Here is a 17,188-nt window from a genome sequence, read left to right on the forward strand (position 1 = left end):
GGTCACATCCTGGTACCACTTCTGCCCTGCCTGTTCCTTTAGCTGGAAATGGGGGACTCACTGTACTGCAAAGGGGGTGGGGGACTAAATGAGACGACATCCATGTCTGCAGGAGGTGTTCACACGCTCCCTCTTCACTGCTGTCTGTTCTGCACGTGGTTATCAGACGGTGCTCTCCTGAAACTGAAAGCGTTTTTTGTTGTTTTTTCCCCACATGCAGTCGTAAATAAGACCCCAATGCTGCACCAATCAGCAGATGGTGACGTGACACAGAAGGGAACACAGCACGGATGTTCAGGGCCATGTTGAGCTGTTAACATGGGCTGGTTGGTTGGACAGAAGAATGTTGGTTAAGCTTTAAAATACCAGGGAGAGATTGAAATAGGCTTTAGTAAAGACCCAGGTCTCACTAAGTTCCCTCTTCTTTGTATTAAATGCACCTCTTCCCCATAGTGTGTCTTTAGATAGAAGTATATTGAAAAAAAGTCTTTCTTAAATGTTTGTCTTTGTCCGAAATTACATGAAGCATGAGCTGTAATGCTGTAGTGCTATTATTTTCGTAAGTCCCATGTGAGCAGCTTTTCTTCCATTTGGCAGCACTGACTTACGTGGGCACTTAAGCCTGTAATTTTGCCCCTTGAAGAAACAATGCTCTGTTTTGTTCATCTTGTAAAATTGACCCCGTTTTCTTCTCGTTGAGGGGAGGTGGTGCACATTTGAGGATAAGAGGCAAGGGGGAGGTAGGTGGTGTTGAGGGCTGCGTCAAGGGCATGCCCACCCTGGCCTTGGAATGGGAGATAAGCCTGGCCGCAGACAGTGACAGGTGGCTGGAGCAAGCACCTAAGGGGCTTCATGACCAGGGCTCCCTTTTAGTTCCTTCTCACTTTGAATGTGGTCATGGGGTAAAAGCTCCCAAGGTCACTGGTTGGGTCTCTGGAACAGCGAACCTTGGAGCTCCTTAAAAGTCAGCCTTAGCCGTTCTTTGAGCAGGCAGGGACGGGTCTTGGGGGGAAGGCAAAGGAGTGTTGGCCTGTTCTGGAGTGTGAGGCTCCCTGTGTCGTCCCTCCTTTACATCGCATGTGGGTTGGGGTGACACACTCCTGGGGCCCGTGCCAGCCCAGCACTTAATATTGGTGGTACAGAGTTGAGACTGGGACTAGCCAAGGGGCAGCTGCCCCAGCTCCATCCGACTTGTGGTGTCCTGCGTCCCCAGCACAGCAGGGGCACAATGCCAGGCCCAGAAATGAGTTGTGTTAAAGGATCCTTCATGGCCCTTCTGCTTTGGTGCTTCTGTGGGAGTGTTGATTATATTGTGAGTTTGGCATGGAGCAGTCGCTGGGTCCCAGCACCCCTCAGTGCTTGATTTCTCTGTCTTCTGATTAGCATTAGTCTCAGCCCCAAGTCTCCTCCTCCTTTCCTCGACTCCATTGAGCACGATTTTCTTGCCAGACCATGAGCAGACTTCAGGATGCAGCTATGTCATGCGAGCCAAGGTGTCCTGTGTGGCCAAAACACCGCCTGCCAGCGCTCACTGTTACCTTGGGAAGCAGGGATGGTACTAAAGCCTTCTTACCATTCTGGCTTTCTCTTTAACACCCAGCATTACCCGGAACGCCACGGAGGACCAGAGCGCCACGGGCGGGACTCCCGTGACGGGTGGGGCGGATATGGCTCCGACAAGAGGATGAGCGAGGGCCGGGGGCTGCCTCCTCCACCCAGGTTTGTGTCCCACACCCCTGTGCTGTGCAGGCCTCACACAGCTGACAGCCTGAGGACCCCGGTCTTGGGGATGAGATGAGTGCAGGCCACCTTGGAACTCTTCCAGCAGCAGGGGACCAGAGCCAGTCCCTTTTCATGCAGCCTCCACTGCCTGAAGGGGTGGGGGCGGTGAGCACAGCCTGCTGTGGCTGCTCTGAGGAGCGGAGATGGGGGCAATCCAAATCAGAGACGTCTTTTTCCAAGGGGCAGACGTGACTGGGCGGACCATGGTCGGAGAATAGAGGACGACCGTGCGTGGCAGGGCGCTGCTGATGGAGGCATGATAGGCAGGGACCACAAGAGGTGGCAGGGTAAGTAAGGGCTGGGGTGGGGTCTGTCTTTGTGGTGAAGCATCTGGACAGTGCGAGCTGCACCTGCCCTTCGCCAGTTACTGTTGGTCTCCCTGTTCCCTGAGGGCAGGAGCAGCTTTCTCTCCCTCCAAGGCCTTGCTCAGGGCCTGGCACAGGAGGAGCCCCTTCCTGCCTGGATGGAGGGCCTGGCGCTTGCTGCGGGTGTTGCTAACTCCTCCCGCCATGCCTTGTGCGAGGATGCGGGTGTGCTCACACCCCCTGGGTGGCTCATGAAAGGTGTCCTCTGAAACTACATCCTGTGCTGGGAGGCACTGTGTGAAAAGTGTCTCTTGTTTTCTAGGTGGTGAAAGAAGCATGTCTGGTCACTCGGGGCCAGGTCACATGATGAACCGGGGAGGGATGTCCGGGTAAGGCAGTCCTGTCGGTGTGTCTGTGCCGTCTCTGCATGTTGGCTTGCTGTGGGGAAGGTGTAGAAACAGTTAAGTTTCCTCAACTCACACTGCCTCCTGGTGTGTGCTCTGTCACCTGTCATCACTCCTAGAATGGTGCGGGTCTGTCCCCTGTGCTGCTGCTTGACAGGGAAGAGTCCTGAAGAGCACGTGTCCCACTGAAGGGGCCCCTGGGAGGGGTTGGGCTCTGAGGACATGAGCATCTGCATTTGTTCCAGGCGAGGCAGCTTTGCCCCAGGAGGGGCCTCTCGGGGCCACGTGATCCCGCATGGCGGAATGCAAGGCGGATTTGGGGGCCAGAACCGGGGGAGCAGGCCCAACGACGCCCGCTTCACTCGCCGCTACTAAGTGCTTGGAGTCCTGTTATGTCACGTGGCAACCAGACTATTCTGTTAGGAGTTATCTTAAACTGTGTACAATAATTTTTTTTTTTATCTGCTGCCATATTGTAGCTCAATACAATGTGAATTTTTTTTTGTTGTTGTTTGTTTTTTGTAATAAATGTGTTTCTGTTCACATACCCTTTATTTACAGCGGCATCTCTTTATTTCCACCTCTTTAAATAAAACGAAATCATACTTGGTGTTGCTGAGCTGCAGCTTTTCCTCCAGGAAAGGAGGGCTGAAAGGGCAGCTTGACGGGACTGCTGGGGTTCCAGAAACTTTCCTGTGAGCCCAGGCTGACCTGGAGCTCGGAGGATTGCTGGGTCCTGAGGCGTGGCTATCTTGTGTCCCCCACCCTCCCCATGATGTCTCAGTCATCATGTCTCTCGCCCCCACTCTGCCTCCATGTCCAGCAATCTCATAGCCCTGCTGAACAGGCTGTGTGTGTGGTCAAGGGTATGTAACATGAAATTGACTTTTAACCATTTTTACACACAGTTCAGTGGCATTAAATTCACATGGTCCTACCGCCATCCTCACCATTCATCTCCAAAACTTCCTTAGCTTTCCAAACTGAAACTCATTAAACACTACCTCCCCCCAGCCCGACACCCACCGTTCTACTTTGTCTCTATGGGTCTGACTCCTAGGGACCTCACATGAATAGAACTGCACCCTAGTGGGATGAGAACAGGTAATAGCAAACGAGCTGAGGGGAGGAGAAAAGCTATTGGACACCAGGAAATGAGCTCTGTGCGGGGAGGGCTGAGGGGCCTGAGTGTGGAAGGTGAGTTGCCAGGACATGGGGGGGCAGCGGGGGATCTTATCACTGGACAGGGTGGCGCAGGTGTGTTCAGGGACCAAGCACCACGTGAATCCAGGGGTACGTGTGCAGCCTGGCGGTTCTCCCAGCGTCAGCCTCATGGAGACAGCCCAGCCCCTCCCCTCGGCGCACTGCGGCTGGGTCTCCCTTCTGCCAGAGACTGACCACCTGATCCGTGACAACCCAAGCAAGGACCCCCGTGAGGACACAGTTGGAGTCGAGGCCAAGTTCTGCCTCTACATCCTTCCTCAGTTCCTTCAGTTCTATATGCCTCCATTGCTCACCTGTAAAATGGGATTCCTGGGTTGCTCCCATTGTGGGCCTGTGTACCCCTCTCCTCCCAAGCTACAAAGATCCTAATTCTCTTAAGGCCACAGAGCAGCTCCCAAGTTCTAGTCCACCAGGATCCCCGTTGAACCACAAAGCCATTCCTGGGGAAACACATGGCTGTTGTCTTCTTCGATGTGTCAGCTTGTCCTTGCAGATTTAATAAAAGCTGGCTCAGTCCTCAGCCACCTAGGGAAAGAGTAGGTCGCTGCAGCGCACGTGGCTTCAAGGTGAACAGCACAAAGGGGGATCCAACCTTCGCCCAGCACATGGCTCAGAGCAGAGCACGAGCTGCAGTTTGCGTGGGGGGGTGGGGGGGTGACAAGGACATCCTGAGCCCAGCACTCCAGCCAGTGTCTTGGGGGATCCTTCTGGCTCATATGTCCCCTGGTCACCTCTGCTTTGGCTGAACTCACCATCCCTCACCATCTTAGCATGGTCCCATCCCTGCACTGTCCTCCCTCCACCAGGGTAGTTAGGGACATTGAGATGGGAGAGGATCCTGGGTTGTCCAGGTGGGTACAATATCATCCTAAGGGTCCTTATAAGGGAACTAGGGAGGCAGGGGAGCTGCAGGCGTGAGAGGAAGCCTGTCCTGCTGACTGTGAAGATGGAGAGGGCCCCTGGACCAGGGAACGCAGCAGCCACTGGAAGCTGGCAAAGGCCAGGAAATGGAGTCTCCCTGGAGCCTCCAAGAGCCAGGCCTGCCCACACCTGCGTTTCAGACCCGTGAGACCCACGTCAGACTGTCTGACCTCCACCACCTTTGTTGTTTTAAACCTCCAAGTCTGTGGTCCTTTGGTGCAGCAGCCCAAGGCAGTGGTTCTCAACTGGGGTTATTCTGTCCCCAGAGACCATCTGGCAGCACCTGGAGACATTTACGGCTATCATGATAGGGGCTGGGGGGGGTCCTACTGGCACTGGGGGGGTGGAGGCAGGGAGGCTGCTCCACACCTACAGTGCCCAGGACAGACCCCCAAAGATTTATCTGGCCCCAAATGCCAGTGATGCCGAGGGGGGAACCCTGCCCCATGGTGGTGAGCACCGGGATGGGGCACCCACAGGGTGCTGAGGGTGCGAAGGGACACTTGGCTTAGCCTGAGGGTACTAAGGGGTCGGGGAATTGGCGTCTACGCTGTGGGCAGGAGTCAGCCAGGAGGAAAGATAGCCTGGTGAGGGGGCCCATGAGTTGTGGGCCGAGGCTGGTGGTGTAAACCAGCTGTGCTTTAGGAACTGAGGGCCACCCAACGTGTCTGGGAGGGACCAAGGGCAGTAAGAGGGCCTTTCTGAGGAATCTGGGCTCCCAGGGAGGGCGGTGAGGAGCCACAGGTTTCCCAGCAGGGCTATGACATGATCAGACTTGGACTTTGGGAAACAGATTGGCAGGGATTGGCCCTGGAGGTGGTTTTGGCACTGGCAAAGGTACACGTGGAGAGGAACTGGTCTCTGACTGGACGAGGGGACAGAGGGGTCAAGAGTGGTACCCTGGTTGTGGGAGAGCAACCGTGGGGAATGGGGGACCAGCGGCTGACCCCTGGCCCAGCCTGTGGGCAGTGACTGAATCACGGGACTGGAGAGACCAGGGCTTGGGTTCGGTTTCAGGGGAGCCCCCGCCCCCATGCCCCAACACACATACACACACACACTCACCAGGCCAAGCTCATGGAGCTGCAAGATGCAGCCTCCTGGATGGAGGTGAGGGTGCAGGCAGCCCCTCGTTGACCTGTGAAGGCTGGTTTCCTTTCCTGTGGGCTTTGCTGGGCCCATACTGGGCCATTAACAATTGTTCAAGAGCATGGTGGGTGGCCTTGGTGGTTCTCTTCCCCCTCCATAAGATAGGAGGGGCGCGAGGACACAAGGATTCCAGTGGAACACCTGGCACAGCCAGAGTACAAACCCCTCCTGAATGTGAAGGCCCGGAACTGGGTCCACCGGGCCAAGACGAGTGGAAATCCTGCGTCCTGGGGCGGGTTTAAGGCTAAACACCCGAGTTCCCGGTGGACAGAGGGGGCTTTGAACCTGGCAGGACAAGTGTCTCCATTTGTAAAATGGGCCCACAGGAATGCTGGAAGGGCTTGGTGGATGGAAAGTCAGGCTGGGTGGGTCCAGGGTGAGCCCCTGAACCTGGGACACACACCTGGCTCCCCAGATGGCCGGCACCAGCTACCTCTCAGGCAGCACAAAGGATCAGGGATGCACCCTGGCCTTGCCCATCCTGCTCTCACCTTTAACCTGCTCACACCCCAGTCAAGGCCCAGCAAGGATGGGGCGTGGGAGCACAGGAAGCCAGGCAACCTCCAGGTGACACACTGGCCATGGGAGACCCACTCTGAAGACCATGGACACAAGTCACTGTGGCTCTCCCTCCCTGTCATCCGGCGGACGAATGACATCCCTCTGGTCTCTGCTTTCCTCATGTGTAGCACCTGAGCACCTGCTATACCTTACAGGATCAAAGGCCTATCCCCTAAACTGAGGGACACACCCCAGAACTCTTGGGAACAGGATCCTATGCTGGCTCGGGGCACCACAACCAGAATGTGCTCCCTGTGCCCAGGGCACTATCCCGGGACAGCCTCTGGCTCCCACCTAAGCCCAGCTCCCACCTGGTCTGTCTGGGGCACAGGTTTCCTTCCAGCAGCACCACAGTAGATCACAGTGGGATGCCCTCAGTGGCTGGGAGCATCTAGACAGCCCACCCTTCCAGAGCTCCAGCCCGATGGGACAGACACATTCAGGTCACGAGGCAGCTGGCCCCATGTGGGGCAGGGCTGTCAGGGAAGGTTTTCGAGGGGAGCAGAGCACTGCCAGGAGCTGAGGTCAGGACAGCAAAGCCCTTGGGGGTTGGGGAGACCCCACTACATGGCAACGACCTCCAGGCCTGTGCTCCCCAGGAATCCCAGGTTGTGGGGGGAGGTTGGAATGAGAATAATGACTAGGCAAAAGTGGGCATGTAACCGGCACAGGAGATGAAGTCTGCCCACTCCACCAAGTGCTCGCTCCCAGAATGCCCCACCCTGGGTTCAGCCCTCCAAGAACCGAGACCCCCCCCAGCCCAGGCTGGCCTTCAGCACTTTCTCAACCCTTTTCCGAGGCACTGAGCACTGGGGCCCATTGTCTGCTCCCACTCCCCACACCAAGTAAAGGCCCCAGCAGGTAGGGATCAGACAAGCAAATGTATGAACTATGGCCTGGGGTCAAGATCAGGCCCTGAGGAGCCTCCCAAGCTGGAAGGCCAGTGCTCCATCCTCTAAGCAACACCTGGGCCACCCCATGCCCCTGGGGCAGGCACACAGGTCAGGGAACACTTCCGAAGTCCTTTATTGGGCGGCAAGGCTAGGAGCTGCCCTCAGAGTGGGGTCCCAGTCTGGAGGCTTGAGGTCCACGGCACCCCTGCCCGTTTCTGACCGGGACAGGCGGGCTCCTCTGACAGACTACTTGATTCGCTCCTTCAGGTATTCCCAGCCCTCCTTGGTGTATTCACGAGCCTTGGATGGGGCCACCGACAGGGCAGACATCACTGTAATGATGCCTGTGGGGAGGGAGGGAGGACACGCACCTGTGAGGTTCCCCACCTACAGCCAAGGGGCTTAGTACAACCCCGGGGACACCCAACTCAGCCATGCTTGTAGAGGCACCACTTCTAACTCTGTGAATTCCACACGAGAAACTGAGGCAGAGGAGGGGCAGGGCCTCGCCTTGTCTGACACCACCCAATCCCTATGTGCTCCCATGTGGCCTCAGCTCTCACAAAAAGGCCCTATGAGCGCCCACTTCCCTGGAACCCCCACCTTTCTTTTTCAGATCGTGGAGGCACACACAGCAGTTAAGGGAGCAATGGAAAGGCATGCCAGGGAGCAGGGTGGGGAGTGCCAGCCTGGGGAATCTGGGGCCACCCCCAAAGCAGAGGGACCAAAGCCTACCTGAATTCCAGGATTCACGGATGTGAAAGTTAAACTTTGGAGGGGCTGGGAGCTGGGAAGAGACAGGGGAGAGGGCCTGGTGAAAGGGGAAGGGCCCGGCAGCCCCAGCTTCCCTGAGGCAGGGAGGGCAGCACACGCCCCAGTGTGGAGGGCTCCCAGCACAGCTTGAGGGACCAGAGACAGAAGGCCACCCCAGAATTGACAGCTCCCTCCCTCCAAGCCTCAGCGCGGGGTACCTGGGGTATCTTCAGGCCTGTCTGCTCGCACACGTACTGGCTGAACTGGTACATGGCTGGCGGTACCACCTCCTCGGCCTTCTGAAGGACCGCATGGCTCTTGTCGCTGGACCCCAGCAGCTGCTGGTCATACACCAGGTAGACCACGCCCCCAGCCACAGTGCCCTTGATGAGAAACCTGCAAACAGGGAAGGGAAAAAAAGCGACTCAGGAAACACTGCTGGGCACCCTCTGAGGCCTAGGCACACCTGAGGAGGAGTTAGACCCCCAGGGGGCCCCACAGTCCAAAGAGTGACACACCTGAAACCAAGGGGCTAATAGGAGAAGCACAGAGCACCTTGCTAGCCCAGAGGCGTGCCTGCCCCCTACGATGCATAGGACTCCACTTAGTGTGCAAAGCAGGGCTACTCCGCCCCATTTAACTGATAAACTGAGGCCCGCATAGGGACAGTGGGTCACTCGTGATCCCGCAGAGAGCAGGGAACAATAAAGGCTTAAGTCCTCTGACTTCCTGCCTTCCACCCCTGGAGGGACTCTCCGCGAGCAATCTGCAAGGGTTTTCCAAGTGCCCCTGGTCGCTTCCTGTATGTGCTACGCCGTTCTGGGCGTGCATTAACCTCCCAATAAATGGCGTGTGGCACTCCCATTTTACAGAGGAGGCAACTGAGGCTCGGAGAGATCTTGGATAGCGAGACGGGAAGCAACGGCTCTCGCGACCTGGGGAATCCCCTCCCCGCTTGAACCTCAGTTTCTCCATTTGGGCCACAGGACACCTGACACTACCGGAAGCGAAGAGCAGGTCGGAAGCAAACCAGAAAGGGGTGTCCGTAGGAGAGGAATTTCTCGGGGGCTCAGGGCCCGCCCAGCGGCCCCACGCACCTCATCAGCGACCACACTCGGGACCCCATAGTCACTCGGTTCCGCGCGCAAGGACACTCGGCTTGCCCGCCGCTTCCGGTCACGGAGCCGCAGAGGCTTCTGGGAAGCGTAGTTTCGCTCGTCAGCCGCAAAGGCCTCTCTGGAGGTGGGAGTCTCGTTACGACTCCGAGACGACGGAGATTGCAGTCCCATCGGGAAAGAACTCATTGACGCGTAGTCTTCCGGGGCGGGCCGCCGAAAAGCTGTCTGGGAAATGTAGTTCGGCCGTGGAGACGTGCGAGGAGAAGGGAGTTGGGTGTCTGGAGTGAGGCCGGAGGGTGACCCAAGAAGACGTCGGAGTCTGGAAGATCCACCCGCGCCCGCGCGAAGAACTCATGCCCGGGCCTAAGAAGAGCGTGCCTAGAAGCTGGTTTTCACGGCAACGAGAAGGCGAGAATTGTTCGAGAGAGGCGGGTCTAAGTTATGTCGTCGGACTTGACGGGTGGGTTTTCCGTCCACGGGGCGGAGCCAGGGCTTAGTCTGGGAGCGGGAGAGCTCGCAGGAGGCCGTTGCCCGGCAACGCCTGGGCAATGAGTCCCCGCGACATGGCCCCTCCCGGCGAGGAGGTGGGTTCGGAGTCACGTGATTCAGGCTCTACCAGAGGGGGCGCGGTGGGGGGGCCCGACCGGCCTGGGCCGCGAAGGGACACCAGAAGGGCGTACTCGTGGCTCCCAGTCCGGAACCCCAGCCCCGGTGGACAGCGGGAGAAACTGAGGCCCGAGTGGGTGAGTGCACGATTGTGAGTGCGGAATGGATCGCACGCCCCCTTTGTCCAGCGGGGAAACTGAGGCCCGGCGAAGTCAGGCGGCCAGTGGATTCTGCGAGGATCTGGTTCCTCCATTCCATCCCCATCGCAGCCCGGCTGCTTCATGCATACCTCCATCCGTCTTACCACCCACTCACCCATCCATCCAACCCTGCCTCGCCCTATGGAGCTGCTATGGTCAAGGCCAGGGGTGGTAAGAGGGTTGAGCTAAGGGGCTTCACGAGCTCTCCCTGGAAGTGAAGGAAGTGGGAGCGCGTTTCCTGCTGAGGAAATGGCTGGCATGACTGGGGAAAGGTGAGGAGTTCACTTTTCTGAGAACTGATTTAATAGACAGGAGTAGGGGAAGATGAGAATCGACAGGTGGGCAGAGGCCAGCCTGCTCGGCCTTGTGGGCAGTGAGGAGCTTGGTCTCCATCCGGGGCAGTGGCGAGCCCTTGGGGGGCTTTGGAGCAGGAAGGGGCACTCCAGATTTCTTTTGACAAAGATCCGTTTGGCTGCATGAAGAATATAGGATGGGAGGAAGGGAGTGTGAAGATGGGGGAGCCGGGGAGGAGGCAACTGGAACTTTGTAGTGGGGACAAAGGATATAGGGCTGGATCTAGAGACTGAAGATATGGGGATGCCCCAATCCCACCACTTCTCAGCCCTCTGGGTCCTGGAAGGCCCTCTCTCCTCTTTGTCCCACTGAGTCCAGAGGTGTGATGGGCCTGTGCCCTTTTCAGGGGAGACCCATGACTCCCCGAACTTTTAATCACCTAACCTGTTTCTCTTTTACCTTCTCCCTGGAACAAGTAAATCACTCTCACAGCTGAAGTCACGTCTTAACCCTAATGACAGGTCTCCAACCCAGCCCCGAGTGTCCAGTTCCTTCTGGGTATCTCTGGACAGAGTGGTCTTTCTGGGCTCCCCAAGCTCTTGCCTTCTACATTCCTCATATCACTCTATGTCACTGTAGTATCTATTGGCGCAGTGGTTCAGGTGAGCTGTATGGTGACCTGGACCAGGTGGTGGCTGTGGAGATGGAGGAGAGGAGCAAGTCCAGGGCCAGGAAGATCTTCTTTGAACAAAGGTGCATTTGGGGAGAAGGGTGTGGCTGTGGGCCAGGCCTGTGCTGGCCATCCTTTCTCCCGCTGCAGACCCAGGGAGGGCCATGAAGGTCCTGCTCCTCACCGGGCTGGGAGCCCTGTTCTTCGCCTATTATTGGGCTGACAACTTCGACCCAGGTGAGTACCTGGGGTGGGAGAGGTAGGAATTGGACTGGCTATCCTGTGCACCTTCTAGGCTGACCACCCCTTCTCACTACCAGCTAGCCTCCAGGGAGCCCGTGTGCTGTTAACAGGGGCCAGTGCAGGTGTCGGGGAGGAGCTGGCATATCACTATGCCCGCCTGGGCTCCCACCTGGTGCTCACTGCCCACACTGAGGCTTTCCTGCAGAAGGTGAGACACCCCATTTTGAGTTTATTGGTGGGGGGGGTAGAATGGAAAATGGGTACTGGGTTTGAATCCCTGCAAAGATCCAGGCTTCCTGTGTGACATTTGGCAAATTGCTTAACCTCTCTGAGCCTTAGTTTCCTCATTAACGGAGACAATAAAAGTACCTTCTCATGTGTTATGGTGTTGGATGGATGCAAATAGACAGTGAGTGTAAAGCAAGAAGTGTTCCTCAGTAAATGGGAATATTGGTAGTGTCCAAAGCGTGTGACATAGCCAGGGTTCTGAAACACAAAAGGGAGGTGGGTGGACATTTCTCAGCAACAGAATGTTCCAAGGAAATGTACAGCTCTTGGAAACAACCTTTCCAGAATTTCAAGAGGGGCCAGAAACCTTGAGATTTATTTGAAATCTCCTGAATTTTAAATGTTGGTAATTGAGCAAATAAAATGTCGCCTATTCTGGCTGGCGAGCTGCCAAGTTTGTGACCCCAGTGGTAAAGCGTTGGGAATGAAATAGGAGGCTTAGTGGGGGAGGGGCTTCAGATGGGGGCCCAGTGTGTCGTGCAGGTGGAGGGGGCCAGCTGGGGTGGAGGGGCCCACGGGCAGCTCTGGCCCCCCCAGGTGGTAGGGAACTGCCGGAAGCTGGGCGCTCCCAAGATCTTCTACATCGCTGCGGACATGGCCTCCCCTGAGGTGCCCGAGCGCGTGGTGCAGTTTGCGCTGGACAAGCTGGGTGAGGGGCGGGGCCTGGAGTCTGGGACCTAGGCCTAGGCATTAAGGACAAAACCCAACTGGGGTGGGGGTGTGATAGTAACGCGTGTCTGTGGGCGGAGATTTATAAGGTTCCGGGGCTTGGTTAGGGGTGGGGCCTCATTGTATGAAAGGGGCGGAACTCTGGACCGGGCCCCATTCAATTAGCGAAGAAGCCCGGAGGATCCAGGGAGTAGGGCGGGGTCTCTTTTATCTTGTGGAGCGCTACCTCGGGCGGAGCTCCTTGGGTCAATACTCTGGGCGGAGCTTTGCTAGTTTAAACAACGGGGATGAGGGGGGGGTCTCATCTGGTCAAGGGGGTGGAGCCTCAAAGACTGGCTCCTGGGTGATGGGCCTCTCTGGGATAGGCGGGCTGGACTACCTCGTGCTGAACCACCTCGGTGCCGCCCCGGCAGGCGCTGCGGCCCGCAGCGCCCAGGCGACAAGCTGGCTCATGCAGGTGCTCCGCCTCTTGGACCTGCCCCCTCTCGGTCCTGCCTCCGCTCTCCCGGGACGACACTGTTTCTCCTATTCCCAGGTCCCATCTTTAGGGATGTTAGGTTCCACCTGCTTTCAACTTTGGCTACACCCACGGATCGGCACTCCAGCCCTCCCTTCCCAGACTCCACCCTCTCCCCCATTCCTCTTCGGGCCCTGCTCCTCTCTGCCCATGCTCCGCACCTCCTGGTTCTAGGCTCCACCCTCTCTAGGCCTTGGCCCCGCCTCTGAACTTGAGCTCCAGCTCTTCCATCAGGGACTCCGCCCCGACCCTCGGGCACGCCTATCCCTAACCAGCCCCGCCCCCAGGTTTATAGGGTCCTCCCCCTGCCTCTTCTGGGCTTGGTGTTCCTTGTCCGCTGCGTGATTGTCAGTCGTCGCTTCCAGGTGAACTTCCTGAGTTACGTGCAACTGACATCCTTGGCGCTGCCTAGTCTGACGGACAGCAAGGGCTCCCTGGTGGTGGTGTCCTCACTGCTTGGTGCGTGCATGGGGGGCAGGGAGTGGGGATGCCACAGGCCTCAGTGCAGCCTGGATGGTGCAGAAAGGCTTCCTGGAGGAGTGGGAGCGGCTTGTGGCTGCTCAGCAGCTGCTGTCCCGTGCCCCCAGGCCGCGTGCCCACGTCCTTCTCCAGCCCCTATTCGGCGGCCAAATTCGCCCTGGATAGTTTCTTCGGCTCCCTGCGGCGGGAGCTGGACCTGCAGGACGTGAATGTGGCCATCACCATGTGCATCCTGGGCCTCCAGGATCGCGCCTCGGCTGCCGAGGGTATCAGGTAAGGCCAGGGGCTCGAGCCGGGGGTTGGGGGGGTGGGGGCGCCCAGCCTCAGCTGCAGTCCCCACCACTCCCTCCCATCCCCAGGGGTGTCACAAGGGCCAAGGCGGCCCTGAGGCCCAAGGCAGCCCTGGCCGTGATCCGCGGAGGTGCCACGCGTGCCTCTGGTGTCTTCTACCCATGGCGCTTTCATCTGCTCTGCCTGATCCGGGCTTGGCTGCCACGCCCGAGGGCCTGGTTCATCCGCCAGGAGCTCAACATCACTGCTGCCGCCACTGCCTGAGCTCCTGGTGGTGGAGCCCCTTTATCTTCTTAGAGGAGGACCCTCCATCCAGCCATCCTGAAGCTGGGACATAAACCGAGACACCTCTGAGAAAGTGGCCCCGGCCCAAGACAGAAAAGGAAAACCAAGAAAAACTACCAGCCCATGGAAACAATGAAAACTCCAGTGTGACAGCGGTGACTGTGTGCCAGTACCTTGTCAGGGACTTGAAAGGCATTAACTCAATCTTCTCAGATGATCCCTGCTTCCATTTTGCAGATGAGAAAACTGGGGCTCAGTCTCAGAGAGGTGATGTGTCTTGCCCCAGAGCCCTGGCCATATCAAACAGGTCGCACCATTGCTGAGCCACCCTTGGAACCTTCTCTGTCTCCCATCTGGAACCACCTTATTTCTTCTTTCTACTCAATCTCCGAGCATCACCCAACCCTTGCCCCAAGCAAGGGAGAGCTGAAAAGCTGTCCACTCGATGGTAGGGGCCAAGGACGGGGAGGAGGGAAAGAACTTGTTATGAGCTAGACTCAGCCTCCTGTTTCATAATAAAAATCCTTCTTCCCTTACACATCTGTTGTTCAAATTCCTTGATCCTTCCCATTTGCTGACAGCACGCACAGAAGAGGGGAATGTATGTACTAGAACTCTTAACCCCATTTCACAAGTGGAGAAACTGAGGCTGGGAGAGAGGTGGACTCACCCAGAAAGTCGGGCAGAATGAAGGGTACTGATCTTGGACTAAGTGCTTTGTTTGCTGCATTAAGTACATGGTTTGTGTACCAGTAATGATAACATGGGCGGGCACTACACAGTTGACATTCGTGATCTCATGGTCTCATTTTACAGATGAGAAAACTGAGGCTTAGAGGGGAAGTCAATGGCAAAAGTGGGGATTCTGACACGGGACTATCACTCCTTAAGGCAAAATGTGGGCTGTCTGTGCGCCTCACTGACATTTACATCAATGAGTTGAAAATTCACACTTTCCCTAAAAGGGAAAACTAGAGGTGCTTGCATAAAGAAAAAGCAATTGTAAAGATAAAAACTGTAAAATGAATACAATGTTATAAAATGCTAGCTACTGTTGGCTGCTCAAGGCTCTAAGATGAGCAGGTGTTTAGAAGGACTAACTCCAAATTGAGACCATCTCATTGAGATGAATAGGTTTGAAAATTAAAGACCAGAAAAAATTTTCTTTTTGTTCCCATCACACTTCCCATTTCTGCACCCCCCAAAATTACATCAAATTATATTAGGTGTCACACAGTGGGCACTATACTAACATCGTCTTCCTCAGCCCTAGCCCAGAGCTTGGCCTTTTATAGAATGAAACCAATACCTCCGTTTATGGAAGTTTTATTTTGTGCCAGGTGCCATTATATCTTGTTCAAACAGTTTGGAATACGTCCTATTATTGTCCTCATTCTATAAATGGAGAAATTTAGGTATTGGGAGGTGTCCTCTGCCAACTGTAGGGTCAGCCAGTTAGCCAGACAGCAATCGGCAGAGGTGGGATTCGAACTTTCAACTAACCGGTATAGGGAGACACCGCAGCCACAGGCACGCCCACCAAGTCGACTCCTTCCTAGGGCCCGCTGGAGTAAACGCGCATGCTCAGGGAAGCCTCCAGCCGCGAGGGGGAGCCCGCGGCGTTCCTGCCTCTCTGGCCTGCGCATCCTGCGGGGAATAGATATCCCAGAGTTCCGTGCGGTGTCAGCCCTTCAGCTGTGGCAGCCATTGAGGAGCAGCAGGTTAGTTGCTACCCGCACGGGTAGTATCCGATTCCATCCTGACCCTCGGCGTCCCAGTGCGGCTCGGGGGGATGGCTGGGTGCAGCGAGCGACCCCGAGGGAACCAGGGTGCGGGATTCCGGGCGGCCGTAGCCGAACCGGGATTCACCGCCATCCCTTTTTCCCGTCCCTGTCCACAGCCATGGCTCTGCGCTACCCCATGGCCGTGGGCCTCAACAAGGGCCACAAGGTGACCAAGAACGTCAGCAAGCCGAGGCACAGCCGCCGCCGCGGGGTAAGTTCTGGGGCGCGCGCTCGAGGACCTCTTGGAAGGATGTGGGAAGGGCCTTCCGGCCAGGGCACAGGCTTCAGGCTACGAAGAGCGCGGTGGAGCGCAGGCCGCGTGTCGAGTCTCGTGGGCAGTGGGGAACTCTGCAAGGGCTGAACCAAGGGGATGTCGGGCTGGTAGGGGCAAACATCTTAACACGCCTGCGCGGCGAACGCCCACCTGGGCCACGCACGTAGCTCCACCTGCCTGTGCGATGGAAGCTGGGCAGGCGGAGCGAGTTTGCGGGCCCGGTGTAGGAGCAGGTTTCGACATACGAGCACGACTTTGCGCGGCAGAACAGGAGTTTGGTTGAGGTTGCAATGTAAAGGGAAAGCTTATTCTGAGAGTCAGGTTGAGGAATTTCAGGCCAGTCTGGGTTTATAGGTTCCTGTCTACTTAAGAAACGTACAAACCTGTAAAGAATTTTTATAAGACTTTATTTGATCCAGCTTGACAATTGCTGGGAAGCAAAATCTAAAATGCTTCCAGAGATTAAGTTTGCAGTTTCTTCTATGTGTTTGAAATTGAAGGAATTTAAGGAAGCAAGCTGGGGGTTGGTTGACAAGATTGTTAAGATTATGTGCTTTCAGGGATGGTCACACCTTGGGAGGATATTATTCCTGGCATTTCAGAGGTGTGCTAACCTAAATGCACAAGAACCATGGACAAAGCTGGCTTAATCTTTCACCAAAGAAGTTCTAGGCCTAGGGCATGACTACCCCCCACGACCTGCCCAGTTAGGAATGATTCATTACAGCAGCCTTTTTTGTCCACACTTCATTTAAGTATCCCCGACTCCATGGTGGCAGCCTGTGTCCAGTGGGATTGGACAGGCCCCGGGAACAGCCTGTGCAAAGGGCCAGGCATGACATGCTATGTTGTTGACACGGGGCGTAGGGGGGAGGACTGGTGCTTCCATTTCACCAGTCACAACACTCCAGCTGAGTTTCCAGATGTGACCCCATGTAGTCTGGCCTTGGAGCGTCCCCTCCTGATGGCCTCCCTTTACCCCCCAGCGCCTCACCAAACACACCAAGTTCGTGCGGGACATGATCCGAGAGGTGTGCGGTTTTGCCCCCTATGAGCGGCGTGCCATGGAGCTGCTCAAGGTCTCTAAGGACAAGAGAGCCCTGAAGTTCATCAAGAAAAGGGTAGGTGGTCTGTCGAGGTGGGGTGGGGGCCCAGGCTGATGGCCTCCTTGCCAGGCAGGTAGGGAGATAATACATATGTGCCAAGAGGGAGGGTGGGGTAGGGCTCCAGGCTGATGGTCGCCTTGCCTGCAGGTGGGGACACACATCCGAGCCAAGAGGAAGAGAGAGGAGCTGAGCAACGTCCTTGCAGCCATGAGAAAGGCAGCAGCCAAGAAGGACTGAGCCCAATCCCCTGTGTGTGTAATAAAACCTTTTTGGAAACTTGGTTCCTGTGGTGGCATTAGGAGGAGAGGTGACATCTGGTCCATTATCTGCTTGAGACCGCGGTGAGCAGCACAGTGGTGGTCACAGAAAGA

General features: G+C 56.5%; 4 protein-coding genes across 11 annotated transcripts in view; 3 read left to right on the plus strand and 1 right to left on the minus strand.

Moving 5' to 3' along the window:
• SAFB (scaffold attachment factor B) overlaps positions 1-3,045 on the plus strand; it is a 34,560-nt gene extending 31,515 nt beyond the window's left edge. The window contains 4 exon segments of the mRNA XM_019710761.2: positions 1,601-1,719; positions 1,969-2,069; positions 2,410-2,476; positions 2,737-3,045. Of these exon segments, the coding sequence (XP_019566320.2) occupies positions 1,601-1,719; positions 1,969-2,069; positions 2,410-2,476; positions 2,737-2,866 (417 nt within the window). The 3' untranslated portion in view covers positions 2,867-3,045.
• Positions 3,046-7,353: 4,308 nt separating this feature from the next.
• On the minus strand, positions 7,354-9,255 carry MICOS13 (mitochondrial contact site and cristae organizing system subunit 13). The gene is made up of 4 exons (XM_019710820.2): positions 9,090-9,255; positions 8,211-8,388; positions 7,975-8,026; positions 7,354-7,583 (listed from the first exon to the last, which is right to left on the minus strand). The coding sequence occupies exons 1-4, from the start codon at positions 9,116-9,118 to the stop codon at positions 7,486-7,488; spliced, it is 357 nt and encodes a 118-aa protein (XP_019566379.1). The 5' UTR covers positions 9,119-9,255; the 3' UTR covers positions 7,354-7,485.
• Positions 9,256-9,293: 38 nt separating this feature from the next.
• On the plus strand, positions 9,294-14,191 carry HSD11B1L (hydroxysteroid 11-beta dehydrogenase 1 like). Of its 8 annotated transcripts, XR_012498031.1 has the most exons (9): positions 9,294-9,570; positions 11,031-11,117; positions 11,201-11,331; positions 11,949-12,060; positions 12,446-12,537; positions 12,963-13,056; positions 13,185-13,350; positions 13,666-13,799; positions 13,891-14,191. XR_012498031.1 is itself a non-coding variant. In XM_074337656.1 (8 exons), exons 1-8 carry the CDS (start codon positions 9,552-9,554, stop codon positions 13,691-13,693), a joined length of 729 nt encoding a protein of 242 aa, XP_074193757.1. In that variant the 5' UTR covers positions 9,295-9,551; the 3' UTR covers positions 13,694-13,849. The 8 variants fall into 8 exon arrangements, 7 of the variants coding, with proteins under 7 accessions (XP_074193757.1, XP_074193756.1, XP_019566374.2 ...); XM_074337656.1 differs by lacking the exon at positions 13,891-14,191 and having other exon boundaries at positions 9,295-9,570; positions 13,666-13,849; XM_074337655.1 differs by having other exon boundaries at positions 9,325-9,570; positions 13,437-14,191.
• A 1,047-nt stretch (positions 14,192-15,238) lies between these two features.
• Positions 15,239-17,097, plus strand: RPL36 (ribosomal protein L36). Its single transcript, XM_019710789.2, has 4 exons — positions 15,239-15,374; positions 15,554-15,648; positions 16,698-16,832; positions 16,965-17,097. The coding sequence occupies exons 2-4, from the start codon at positions 15,556-15,558 to the stop codon at positions 17,052-17,054; spliced, it is 318 nt and encodes a 105-aa protein (XP_019566348.1). The 5' UTR covers positions 15,239-15,374; positions 15,554-15,555; the 3' UTR covers positions 17,055-17,097.
• Positions 17,098-17,188: the final 91 nt, after the last annotated feature.

This window comes from Rhinolophus sinicus, linkage group LG07 (genome assembly GCF_036562045.2).
Source record: "Rhinolophus sinicus isolate RSC01 linkage group LG07, ASM3656204v1, whole genome shotgun sequence".
Taxonomy (NCBI): domain Eukaryota; kingdom Metazoa; phylum Chordata; class Mammalia; order Chiroptera; family Rhinolophidae; genus Rhinolophus; species Rhinolophus sinicus.

Bases quoted from the DNA above. Each gene is read 5' to 3' on its own strand.
- HSD11B1L (XM_074337655.1), top strand. The intron at 11,332-11,948 runs GTGAGACACCCC...TGGCCCCCCCAG, and splicing joins CTGAGGCTTTCCTGCAGAAG to GTGGTAGGGAACTGCCGGAA. The intron at 12,061-12,445 runs GTGAGGGGCGGG...TCTCTGGGATAG, and splicing joins GTTTGCGCTGGACAAGCTGG to GCGGGCTGGACTACCTCGTG.
- MICOS13 (XM_019710820.2), bottom strand. From the start codon at position 9,118: ATGGGGTCCCGAGTGTGGTCGCTGATGAG. The intron at 8,389-9,089 runs GTGCGTGGGGCC...CCCTGTTTGCAG, and splicing joins CGAGTGTGGTCGCTGATGAG to GTTTCTCATCAAGGGCACTG. The intron at 7,584-7,974 runs GTAGGCTTTGGT...CCCTCCCCACAG, and splicing joins CCGTGAATCCTGGAATTCAG to GCATCATTACAGTGATGTCT.
- RPL36 (XM_019710789.2), top strand. From the start codon at position 15,556: ATGGCTCTGCGCTACCCCATGGCCGTGGGCCTCAACAAGGGCCACAAG. The intron at 15,649-16,697 runs GTAAGTTCTGGG...TTTACCCCCCAG, and splicing joins GGCACAGCCGCCGCCGCGGG to CGCCTCACCAAACACACCAA. The intron at 16,833-16,964 runs GTAGGTGGTCTG...CCTTGCCTGCAG, and splicing joins TGAAGTTCATCAAGAAAAGG to GTGGGGACACACATCCGAGC.